At 58.1% G+C, this 13,163-nt stretch overlaps 1 protein-coding gene across 1 annotated transcript; it reads right to left on the bottom strand.

The window, feature by feature from the left end:
* Positions 1 to 2,596: 2,596 nt before the first annotated feature.
* LOC119092958 (DNA helicase MCM9) lies at positions 2,597 to 13,081 on the bottom strand. The gene is made up of 16 exons (XM_037215855.1): positions 13,048 to 13,081; positions 12,053 to 12,186; positions 11,006 to 11,187; positions 10,581 to 10,747; positions 10,119 to 10,277; positions 9,757 to 9,857; positions 8,745 to 8,961; positions 7,921 to 8,041; positions 7,640 to 7,749; positions 6,570 to 6,716; positions 6,207 to 6,388; positions 5,422 to 5,593; positions 4,928 to 5,186; positions 3,836 to 3,903; positions 3,104 to 3,382; positions 2,597 to 2,698 (listed from the first exon to the last, which is right to left on the bottom strand). The coding sequence occupies exons 2-16, from the start codon at positions 12,184 to 12,186 to the stop codon at positions 2,597 to 2,599; spliced, it is 2,400 nt and encodes a 799-aa protein (XP_037071750.1). The 5' UTR covers positions 13,048 to 13,081.
* Positions 13,082 to 13,163: the final 82 nt, after the last annotated feature.

Genomic DNA, 13,163 nt, shown 5'->3' on the forward strand with positions numbered 1-13,163 from the left:
TTCTTCTGCGGACTACCCTGACTGGCCGTAAGAGGCGATTTCCAACGGCCACGTAGAACTGCGGACATCTGGCCACTTTCTGTTGCCAACTGCTGCGCGGCGCCTGGGGAACCGAAGTGTGGGCCAGAGGCCCTTTCACCTGGGGCTGGACTTTGAACCCTACTACACGGGTTGCATTGCACCTCCAAACGAAATTGCGGCTTCGAAACGAATCACCGTGGTATTGTTAAGTACTCGGGTCTGTAAAACCTTTCGCAAGTCTGCGGCCGGCTCTGGGAAATTCCAAAGCGCGGCCAGTATGTAATGCCCTCCGAACATGTCAATTTTGGTTGCAGTGACCAAAAGCTATTCACCACATGTTGACCAGCTTTTATCAACTTCCACGAATCATTATGTTCACAGCTTCGCAGATTAATATAATAAGCAGACTTAAGAAAAAAGGGCCGTAGTTTCATTTTCATTCGGACATTCAGGAGCATACTATAAGTCATAAGCCTTAAATACTTTCCAGCTGGCACCTACAGGCCGCAGTTGGGCCAAACTCCACGATCCAACTAGCGAATCTTGTCAACGGACCCTTGTCCCCGGAAGAACTGACGATATTCTTTCTGGAACTAGCGCGTATAATGAGTATTGCAGTCTTCGGAGTACTCCATGTCGCAGTCGGGCGCCTCATTCCCACGTGACCCGGACCCGCTTGCTAACATAGGAACGCTGTCGACACTGCGACTTCTGCTGAGCGAAACGTATAAAAAACATGAGGCTTATAAAGCTGACGAAGCCATTCTGAGGCTTACAACATAGCGGACCGCTGACTATTTGACCTTCCCGCACATTATATGTGTAGGAGGCCTTTTTACAGCTAACTTTTGCATCTGTTCATTGACGTTGGTATTTTTAATGTCACCCGTCACAGCCTGTTAGTTGTGTACCCACGGATAACTGGTCAGACATAACCGTTAGGCTACGTAATAAGTGACCAGCAACTTGAAACGAAGTACCTTACGACGCGCATTCTCTTTTGCAACAAGTACTTATACCTAAGCCAAAAAGCATCCACGCTTGCCTCATGACTTGATGCTTGCGTGTGGGCCAAAGTACTTAAACAGTTGAGATCATCGTTAGATTTGAACTAAGGTAAGCGTGCTTCGACTGGAAAAGTCGGGGTGATAATATCGCTGTTTTCATAATGTATACCACAATAAAATGGAACATGGTGCCGGACGACTTTGGAAATCTTACGAACAGATCTACATCTAAACGTTCGTCTGTCAGATGGGTTAGTCAGAGATTTAGCGAGATCGGTTAAGGCATCAATTTACAAATGACGTGCCTTGCCAGTTCGCTGGCAGGGGGCCTCGCCAGACCATGCCATCTTGGCCGACAATTCATTTAACTTTGCACGATTTACGGTTTCTTTGACTGCGACCAAAGTTGTACTCTCAGAAAAGCTCAAAGTGTCAGTGCTGATTGAAAAGCTGGAAGGACCGTAAGCCCCCGTGCCCGCAACTGTCCGGTCAGTTATTCCACCGGCCGTCGTCAGGTCCTCGTCGGTCTTGCTGAAGACCCAGAGACGTTCCCCCAGTGCCCGCAACTGTCCGGTCAGTTATTCCACCGGCCGTCGTCAGGTCCTCGTCGGTCTTGCAGAAGACCTAGAGGCGTTCGCCGCACAGCCATGTGCGAATCAGCCTCAAAAGTCCCTGGATACCAGAGACTTTGGAGGGTGTAATATACGGACGCATGACCATGCCCCACAGATCCCCAGGTCTTTACAGTAGCGACAAACACCTGAAGACGGCCAGTTAACTAAATGACCGAAACGTAGTGTGCAGTCCGATACAAATGACGAGGACAAAAGTGAGGACGACAGTCTACAGACTGGGCTAAACGCCCATATGCCTTCCGTGGATGGGGAACAAAAGTTGGCTTCAAGACCGATCAGTGACGTCACTGCGAGTTGGACGGTATTCAGATCGCTTCAAATTATTGGGCCCAACCGAAAATGCCTTGGCTTACATGTGTAGAGCATCGCAGCGTACCATCAAGGTACGTTCGCGAAATTTATGTTGTCCCTAGTTCGTTGCTGGGTGCAAGGAAGTGTGTATATATATATATATATATATATATATATATATATATATATATATATATATACCTATACAAGACGGTTCCCAGCAGTACCTTGTGCCTAACTGATTTTTTTCTATTGAATAAATGGATGTGACACACCTTGTTCTTTCGCTGTTACGGGTTATTATCGTTGTGTGCTACAGTGCTTGGTAGAAGCGCCAGCTCCATAATCTACAGCGCTTGGTTTTCGCATTTGTTGTTTTATTTGATGAGCTAACTCACCGATGTTTGACCACCTAACACCTATCTAAAATGTGTGTGCATAAAACTGAGCAATACAAACAAGTGCTAATACAAAATCCAATGAAGCCTCTCGAATTCGTACGCAAAACGCTTCAAGAAAATTGCACGTCGTCAACTGAATTCCGTAACCATGCGGCGCACCAATATCGGGTGGACTAACATCACGTCGTTATTCCCTCACGTAAGACAACGCATCACACACAGCAAACATATTACTCCGAGATCACAACTTGATACGTTTCGTCGGCGGCCAGCTGAAGTCCAGGTCCAGCTCTGGAAAGTCATCGTCGGCAGAGTCGAACTGTGAGCAGCCAGCGGCGCTCCCCTGCACACGCCGGCCCGAGGCATCCGGCGTGGCGGCCCGCGCCGGGCGAGCGGCCACGTCACCGGATGGCGCCGCGACCCGACCCGGCACCGGCACCGGGACTCGCGCCGGCGCCGGGCTGGGGTCCGCGCTGAACTGGGCCAACTTGCCGAGCGTGCTGGCCGAGAGCGCACGCCGGCCCGACTCACCGCCGCCGGCCGAGGGCGGCGTGTCCCGTGCGCGCCGGCCCGACTCACTGCCGTCGGCCGGGGGCGACGTGTCCCACCCGGCGGCCGGCTCCGGTCTCGGTCCGCCCGCCGGCGTCAGCTCGGCGCCAATGCTCCCGGCCGCTGCGCCGGTCCGCCTCGACCCGTCTCTGACGGCTGGCCGGCGGCCGCGCGGCGTGCAGCCCGGCCGAGGCCGCGCCGTCGCGCTGCCGCCCCCGCCTGTGCCGGTTCGCAGCGAGCTCTCGAAATCGTCCAGGTCGTCCACGAAGCCGTCGAGCGAGGTGCTGAAGCCGGGCGCGTGCCCGACCTCCGAGCGGGTCAGGCTGAACGCGGCCGCCGGTTTCCTGACGAACTTGAAACGCGATAGCTGCTGGGCGCCGGGGCGGCCCACCGGCAGCTCGTCTGTCGAACCCAGGCTTGTGGCGCCCTCCGCCAGCTCCAGGGTTGACAGATCGCCAATGTCGTGACCTGCGCCGACCTGCGCCCCGTGGTCGGGCCGGCGGAGCCGCGTCAGCGCGTCGGCCCCGGCCTCGGCCTCGGTCGAGGTCGTGGCGTCGCCGGCGCCGGAGGTCGTCGCCGGCCGCGGGCTGTCGCCCGAGCCGCGGCTCCGGCTGGCTGCTAGCCTCGCGCTCAGCGTCGGCCCGACGCGGCAGGTGGGGCGGTCTGCCGCGGTAGACGGCGCTGCACTCGTGAGGATGGTTGAGGCGTCTTCTGAGACGTCCGAACCGGCGCCCCTCTGATGGTCCGACGACCCCGTCGCAGCCGAGAGGTTACCTACTTGGCGCTCTGCAGCGGCGCCTGCGGGGCTGCCAGGCGCCGGGTTCGGTGGGGTGTCCGAGGAGCCGCGGTCCGCGGTCGGGTCTGGTGCCGGCTCCGGCCCGGGCCGAGACGGCGAGTCCTCTGCCGGGCCGGGCGAGTCCAGCCGCTGCATCTCGTCCAGCGCGGCCATCTCCTGCTCCAGCAGGTCCTCCATGCCGAGCCGGCCCAGGATCAGCTCACCTGAGTGGCCAGACAAGGCGTTAGCTCTGGCTGCAACGCAGGACGGCACATCTGACGTCACAGGATCCAGACGATCCAAGATCGCAAGATCAGGATCCACACGACACGGTCCCGACCGGGATCGCGTGCAGGCCGCAGCTGGTACATCGGACGGGCATTGCACATCCCCAGCAGACCTCAGCAGACACGGCATGCTCAGGGGTCCGCGTCATCAGACCAGACCCCAGCAGACCTCAGCGGGCACGGGATGCTTAGGGGGTTCACGTCATCGGACCAGATCCCAGCAGACCTCAGCAGACACAGCATGCTCAGCGGGTCCACGTCATCGGACCAGACCCCAGTAGACCTCAGCAGACACAGCATGCTCAGCGGGTCCACGTCACCGGACCAGACCCCAGTAGACCTCAGCAGACACGGCATGCTCAGGAGGTCCACGTCATTGGGATAGACCCATCAGACCTCGGCAGACGCAGACACGGCATGTTCAGGGGGCCCACGTCATCGGACCAGACCCCAGCAGACCTCAGCAGACACGGCATGCTCAGTGGGTCCATGCCATCGGACCAGACCCCAGTAGACCTCAGCAGACACGGCATGCTCAGGGGGTCCACGTCATTGGAACAAGCGCCAGAAAATGGCGACCTTATCAATATCACCAGTCACCATCATGCCAAACACGTCACGTTTACGAGCACGCTCAGGCCAATCTATATTCCTTAGCCAACAATGCAAGTGGTGTTTCAGTGATGACGCTTTTCCGTTCATATAATGTTGATCCAGTTCCTAGGCCTTGCCCACGGTATGGTGCGTAATGAACACCACGACCACGATCCTGTGGCGAATCTGATGTGCTCACATGAGGGCATGACCATCACTGGAATTGCAGTATCCCCCTGTCAGTTTATTGCAAATGGCCAGAGTTCACACCAAAATAAGTAACGGTGACAGGAACGACACCAAACAACGCAGGATTTCGTCGTGCCGTGTCGACAACCGCGCCGTCCCGTCCCGTCCGTCGACTCACACTGCTGGCGGTACTCGTCGGCCGGGCTGTCCGGGAAGCTGGTCTGCAGGATGGAGCCGACGCCGTCGGGGCCGAGCAGGCCGCCGCCCAGCCCGCCCAGCGACGCCTCCACCAGCGTGACGGCCACCACGGCGTCGCAGAGCTGCGCGCCGTCGTCCGAGCAGCGCAGCCGAGCGTGCGCCTGCGCCAGCCGCAGCAGCGACTCCAGCAGGCGGACGGTGGTGCGCGAGCGGCCGGCCGACTCCTGGCCACGCACCAGCTGAGCGGGCCGCACACAGGCAGCGTCAGCGGCGACTATCAGCACTGAAGCACTAGCGTGGCAAGTTGGGACGAGCTTTCGCACCTCATAGTGGACCGATCGAGCAGCCTTCGGGCACCAGTGACGTCACCCACATAGTCCGTGTCCCGGGGGCCAACAGCAGCGTGCTCGTCCTCGGGGTGGGAGGCGGCAGCCCCCTGGCGCCGCCGTCGCCCCAGGCCGGGGCGCCACCTGCCTGGTAGTACCGCTGCAGCAGGGCGGCCGCCCGCCGGTCCGGCTCGGGCTGCAGGGTGCGCACGTGCGCCAGGTACGCTTGCAGCGTCTCCAGGCTCCAGTCGGCGGCGGCAGCGGTGGGCTCGGCGCCGGCCAGCGGGTCCAGGCCGGACAGAATGTAGCCGGACACAAGTCTGGCGGAGAACCTGAACATCAGCCGGCGCGCACCAGCCGAGCGCAGCCCAGACATCAGCTGGAGCGTACCGATCAGGTGCGGCCCGTACCTCAGCCGGCGCGTACCGATCAGGTGCAGCCCAGACATCAGCCGGGGCGTACCGATCAGGTGCGGCCCGTACCTCAGCCGGCGCGCACCGATCGGGTGCAGCCCGGACCTCAGCCAGCGCGTACCGATCAGGAGCAGCCCAGACTTCAGCCGGCGCGTACAAAAGGGGTGCGGCCCGTACCTCAGCTGGCGCGTACCGATCGGGTGTAGCCCGGATTTAGGGAAGGAGCAGCCTTTCGGACGGTTTTCATCCAACGTAGGAGCGTGCACACCGCACTCATTTGACTTAAATGAAATGCAAAAAGGTCGGGCAATGACATTTACGCACAGTTGCAATACAACGCACGACCACGCAGGGATGTGTTGGAAACCACATTGTTAGCAGAAAGACAAGGTCTTAACCGGAAATAAGTGAGACGACCCAAGCTTCTCACACTTCAGGGACCAAACACAGACCGGCAGCCAGCTGTGGCTCGCCGTCTCGCACCACAGCAGGCCACGGCGTCCCCGTCGGACGCGCTTACTTGTCCCAGCCGCGGCTGCCGGCGTCCTTCAGCACCAGGATGAGGTCGAAGCGGGAGAGCAGAGGCGAGCCCAGCCCGAGCCTCGGTAGCACGTCGCAGCCCGACTCCCAGTCGACTGGGAGGCGCGGGTTTGCCGCCGCCACGATCGAGCAGCGCGTGTTGAGCTTGCACACCATGCCCGCCTGATGGAGGGACGCACGGACACGCAAGTCACGTTACCGGAGTTCAGAGTCGATCTCATACAGCGCTGGGCGTGCACCAGACGGTAAGAACAGCAGCCGTAAATGAGGCAACTCGTTGCCACAAAGTGGCGCGGATGAACGAGCACCATGAGAATACGATCACCACGGGTTCTCCACTGACCTTGGCCACACTGATCGTCTGCTGTTCCATGGCCTCGTGGATGCTGGTCTTGTCGGCCTCTCTCACGGAGTTAAACTCGTCGATGCAGCAGACGCCGCCGTGAGCCAGGACCAGAGCTCCCGCCTCCAGCTGCCACTCAGCCCCCTCCTGAGGTCATGGACAGTGATAGAGCAGACGCCGCCGTCAGCCAGGACCATAGCTCCCGCCTCCAGCTGCCACTCAGCCCCCTCCTGGGGGCTGAGGGCAGCACGGACAACACTGCCTCACTCACGGTGCCGGAGCACCGGCCAGCTGGCGCTGTAACACGCTCTGGTATAAATTCAGATATAGTGTGAAGTCGGACATCCGGACACCAAAACGCGGCCGATTCCACTGCATAGCCCGCCAAGGGCGTGACAGACATTGCTGTCCCGGGAAAAGTTGGCAATTTGGACGGCATGCTTCCTTCCCGCGCTATCCTCGAGCACAGCGCGCGTCGGACTGCCCGCGTGGTCCTGGGCCTTGGGTCCTGATCTTGACAGCGGCACAGGTGAGACCTTGGACCTAGCGTCGAAGTTGGCGAGGGTGAGGCCTTGGACCTGACCTTCACGGCGGCGCAGGTAAGACCTTAGACCTGACCTTGACGGCGGCATAGGTGAGGCCTTGGACCTGACCTTAACAGCAGCGCAGATGAGGCTTTGGATCTGACCTAACGGCAGCGCAGGTGAAGCCTTGCTCCTGACCTTAACGGCAGCGCAGGTGAGACCTTAGACCTAACATCGACGGTGGCGAAGGTGAGGCCTTGGACCTGACCTTCACGGCGGCGCAGGTGAGGCCTTGGACCTGACCTTAACAGCAGCGCAGATGAGGTTTTGGACCTGACCTTAACGGCGGCATAGGTGAGACCTTAGACCTGACACTGACGGCGGCATAGGTGAGGCCTTGCACCTGGCCTTAACGGCGGCACAGATAAGACCTTGCTCCTGACCTTAACAGCGGCGCAGAGGCCTCGGACCTGACCTTAAACAGCAGCGCAGATGAGGCTTTGGACCTGACCTTAACGGCAGCGCAGGTAAAGCCTTGCTCCTGACCTTAACAGCAGCGCAGGTGAGGCCAGCCGAAGTGGAGCCGATGCCCGTGGTGAGGACGGAGCGCGCGCACAGCCGGGCCGCATACTTCAGCAGCTGCGACTTGCCCGTACCTGCGGACCACGGCGACTGGTCGCTGGGATCCCGCGGTGCACCAGTGACACTAAGCCCAGGATATGTGAAGGTCGGCGGTTCGGAAACTAAGCCCAGAGCAGAGTTATGGCACACCGCGTGTAACAAAGGACTGAGAGAAAAGTGTGCAGCCGTCTGTCAGCTGAGCTTACCGGGGTCTCCGACGAGCAGGAGGTGGGGCTCGCCGCGCGTACTGCTGGTGCCATCGCTCCGTCGCACACCTCCCACCAGGGTCAACGCCACGGCCAGCTTCACGACATAAAGGCCATATATCTGGAGAACACACACACCCACGGTCGGATGCCAGGGTCGGGGCCAACGCGACGTCAAATATGGCGCCATAAATGTAAATAAACCCATGTTTTATGCATGTTGTATGCCCAATGGGTCTTGTGTGCTTTCTAAGCAAATCTCAGACCACAATTATTGACATGTATATTTAAGATGAGGCTCAACCTATGGGAGAACGTGTCATCTCCGCCAACGTATCGTGCTCGGATGTGCCGCGCTGGGCATGCCGTAATGCCATTCGTAGGCCGATGGCTGCAGTAACAACTTCCACTCACACGAGTCCGCACGTAAACCGACCACCTCACCTCTCGTGCCGAACGGACCTTAGACACTTCGTGTATTCGTAACTGCAGCGAGGCACGGAATAATGAGACTGGTCTGGGCGCAGCCACTCTCCGGCCCCTCCCGGCTGGGACATCAGCCAGTACGACTGCGATCACTTGGGGACAGAGACGAGGAGGACCAGTCCCAGGAGCGAATGCAGAGACCATCGGCTCACCTGACAATAGGAGCGGTGTCAGGCATCTGACCCGAGAACAGGATCGGTATCAGGCGTCCGACCCGAGAACAGGGGCGGTATCAGGCGTCCGACCCGAGGACAGAAGCGGCGTCAGGCGTCTAACCCGACAACAGGAGCGGTATCAGACGTCTGACCCGGGAACAGGAGCGGTATCAGACGTCTCACCTGCGAGCAGAAGCGCTGCAGGATGCGGTTGCGGCCGCCCATGGGGTCGTGCCGGTATCTGCGCCAGAACTCGTCGAACTGTCGGCGCCGCTCGTCGGTCAGCAGCAGGCTGGTGCGCTGCTCGCTGTTGACGAACACCCGGTTGGCGTGCAGCGTCATCTCGATGTCGGGCGGCGAGCCGCGCACCGCTGACCGCCACCGCTGACGCACCGTCCCCCTGGCCAGCATATCATCACTCTCAGCACATCTCGATGTCGGGCGGCGAGCCGCGCACTGCCGACCGCCACCGCTGACGCACCGTCCCCCTGGCCAGCATATCATCACTCTCAGCACATCTCGATGTCGGGCGGCGAGCCGCGCACCGCTGACCGCCACCGCTGACGCACCGTCCCCCTGGCCAGCATATCATCACTCTCAGCACATCTCGATGTCGGGCGGCGAGCCGCGCACCGCTGACCGCCACCGCTGACGCACCGTCCCCCTGGCCAGCATATCATCACTCTCAGCACATCTCGATGTCGGGCGGCGAGCCGCGCACCGCTGACTGCTACCGCTGACGCACTGTCTCCCCTGGCCGGCACGCCAGCACACTCAGCGCACGCGCGCAGACCAACCGCCAGCCCGCAGCGGATCAGCACGGCGGTAAAAGTAGCCTTTGTATGTGCACCTCAGTGTCAGTACATCCAACTCAATGTCAGCATGTGCATCTCAACTAAGTATGTGCATTCCAGCGTCAATGTGGATATTTCGATGTCGGTATGCGCATCTCTGTCAGTATAGGCATGAGCGAATATGACCTGTAACATCGAACCCCGTAGCAACCCAAATCCAAAGTTTAATGAAGGTAAAGAAATCAGCGGTCGCATATCATGCAAGCAGGACATGCCGCGCGAATACCCCCTAAAGGGCCACAGCGGGCAGACTTTGTTCCGCTAGCGCTCAAGGCTGGTCGTTTTCCACCGCTGTCTACAGCGCGAGCCCCGCTTCTTCGCTGCAAGCGTGCATGACTCACGTGATGATCACATCGTCCCCAGCCTTGCAGGAGTCCACCAGATCGTCCTCCAGCACGACACAGAGGCCGCGGGGGATCTTGCCCACATCCAGCTTCTGTACCTGCGCGGCACCAGATGACCGTTACATTGCACTGCCCATGCCGAGATCACGGTTCGCAATACTGCGTCACAGCGCAGCACGCGTACACGTGCGCCAAATCGGCGCCCTGCTTCACCGGCCCTGTCTGATCGGTTCGGCGCGGCGACACACGGTCATTTGGCCTGGACAGGCGACATCTGACAAGTGCGGTCACTTTTACAAGCAACATCGACTGACTTCCACTTGGTGGCGGGCACGCAAGCCACGTGTCGTGAGCCTCACCTGCTCCTGCAGCCGAATCTCCTGATAATCTCTGGCCTGGTGGTGGCGCACGCTGACGTCGGGGGCCGAGGCGGGCGCGAAGCCGGCGCCAGCGCGGCACGGCTTCGGGTTCGGACAGCGAGCGGGCCGCTCGGACTGGTAGCTCTGCTCGTACTCTGCCTGAGACGACACACCAGGCCGCACCGCACTGGCGGCTTCACCACAACCGACAGGCCAGCAGCCACGCTACCGCACACAATGTATAAGGCGCCGTAGTCCGTTTGAGCTCGCCGTAGTCCGTTTAAGCTATCAGTTCGCGTAATTGAAAGCACATTGGTGCAAAAACCGGAAACTGACGGGCCAGGAGTTATGATACATCCGAAGCGCATTGCTTGCATACTCCAGCTGATGCAGCCCTTCCCAGCGTTCCCCTCGCGGCTGGGTATTCCCCTCCCTCGCTCTTAAGTGGGGCGGCGTACTTACAGTGACGGTGAACGGGTGCTTGCACTTGTTACAGGTGTAGTACGCCCTGGTCTCGAGCATGTGGGGCAGGCCGGCTCGCACCACCGTTCCCGAAACACACAACAGCTGGCCCTCGTCCTCGATCCGCGGCACGCACGTGCGCTGCAGCTCGGCACACACCGGTAGCTCTGGGGTGGAGCATGCAACGGCGTCAGCGGCGGACGGTGGATTCGACCGACACCCGGCGGCTTGGTCGGTCGGCCCGCTACACAGCAGAGCTGGTCCGCACACGCCTTCAGAGACGGTTGACAGACGGAGCACAGACCGCGGAGCCGATAAACACCACACAACAGAGCCCATCACCGCCGGGTAGAAGAGCCCACCGACATCAGCCAGCGCAACAGGTGGAGACGGTTGGGTGGTTGACGAGAACGGCTCCCACTGACCGATGAGGCGGACGTGCAAGCTGGTCTTGAGCGTCAGGCCGGTCACGCCGGCGTCCGTCAGCTGGCCGTACAGGTGGCGGGCGGCGCGGACCAGCGCCCGGTCCAGCGCGGGCAGCACTTGGCTGCCGCTGGTGCGCAGTAGATCCGCCAGCACCGCGCAGCTCTCGCTCAGCGTCAGGAAACTGGGGCAGGAAAAACGGCACTCGCTCAGCCCAGCGTCAGGAGACTGGGGCGGGAAAAACGGCACTCGTTCAGCCCAGCGTCAGGAAACTGGGGCAGGACGCACGGCACTCGCTCAGCTCAGCGTCAGGAAACTGGGACAGGACGCACGGCACTCGCTCGGCTCAGCGTCAGGAAACTGGGGCAGGACGCACGGCACTCGCTCAGCTCAGCGTCAGGAAACTGGGACAGGACGCACGGCACTCGCTCAGCTCAGCGTCAGGAAACTGGGGCGGGACGCACGGCACTCGCTCAGCTCAGCATCAGGAAACTGGGGCGGGACGCACGGCATTCGCTCAGCTCAGCGTCGGGAAACTGGGACAGGACGCAAAGCACTCACTCAGACCAGCATCAGGAAACTGGGACAGGACACAAGGCACTCGCTCAGCTCAGCGTCAGGAAGCTGGGACAGGACACAAGGCACTCGCTCAGCCCAGCATCGTACACTGTGGCAGCATGTGTAGCACTTGCCAATCATTGGGAAATTACACCAAGACATGCATCTCTCCTTCAGCACCATAAAGGTAAGGCATGAGATGCCCATGACACTTGCCCCATGCCACAAAACTAAAGTATGAGGCATGATACTCTTCAGCACAATGCAGGTTTGCTCAGTCAGGTTACAGCAGTGACATACATGGAAATAGGCAACATCAATGCAGCACATCATAGACCACCATTATGGCAAACATCATGACCTTTGCATACATCTTGAAGCAGTGTGTGGATGATGACTGAGACATGTTTGTAATGAGGCATGATGCCCTAAAACAAATCACAAGCCTGTGTAAATCAGGCCAGGCTATAGGTACAACATCATATGCTTACTTAATATAGACAGGTATGTGCCTGGCTGTATCACCAGTGTCTTCCAAGGTGTGCTGAATATCTTCTGCATGCTCACTAAGCACATAATGGTAGAACTGGTCCCTAATTTCTTTCAGGTTAACCTTGTGCTCCATCTGTAAGCAATAGGCATGTCAGGTACATTGACAACTTGGAAGTCAGATTAGCCCCACTGGACTGATATGGAATGCTATAAGGTGAAACAATGCCCACAAAGTTGAGCTCTAAAATAAAATCACTCACATCCATCAATTTTATATGATTTGATGGGATAGGATATGCTAGAGGACATAGTAGCATTGAGGGCTAGCTGTGGACCCCTAACACCATCCACTTGCAGCAAGTGTTACTTTGATTTGCACTTAAACATGATGCTCTTTTCTTGTGAGCTCACATAGGCATCAAGTCAGAGCTCTATGTAAGTGTTAAGTTGTATCCAAGGCTATCCAACATATTAATAGTTGCATCATAAATTGTTTGAATCATGTTTGTACTGTAAATGAAGCTGCTGGTTTGCAGCAATAGGCAAGAATAAAATAGGATATGATATGAAAGGAGAGATATGACAACTCACATCACAAGGTTCAACACCACTTTCATTCTTGTTGCAAAGCAATGATGATGATGATTTGGGGCTTTAGGGCGCATCGACTGCTAAAGGTCATGCAGCACCCATTTTGCAAAGCAACAGACATGGAAGATATCATGGCAACATCACACAGCATACAGCATGTTCTGTTCAAGAATAGCAATGACAAGTTTGCACACTTTGATGCTGTGATTATAAAAACCAGGGCACTGTGCATCAGCAACCAAGCTTAGTGTACCATGCAACCTGCACACAAATAGGTATTTGTTTTTCTGGCACCTAAATGCATGAAATGTACCATAACATATTTCATCTCGCTGATTATTGGTAGGAAAAAACATCAGCTTTTCCGACAATTAGCAAAAATTCACTATTAATGGGAGCTTACAATTCAAGCTGCGCGCGCCCGCTGGGTCGTGGACTTTGTCTACAAACTACAGAAATCGGATGGCCTTGGACGGGTCTTCCCAGTCCGCTGGCTTAGTAGGAAGTCGTAGGAAGTAT

This window comes from Pollicipes pollicipes, unplaced genomic scaffold (assembly GCF_011947565.3).
Source record: "Pollicipes pollicipes isolate AB1234 unplaced genomic scaffold, Ppol_2.1 Scaffold_3718;HRSCAF=4362_pilon_pilon_pilon, whole genome shotgun sequence".
Classification (NCBI taxonomy): Eukaryota; Metazoa; Arthropoda; class Thecostraca; order Pollicipedomorpha; family Pollicipedidae; genus Pollicipes; species Pollicipes pollicipes.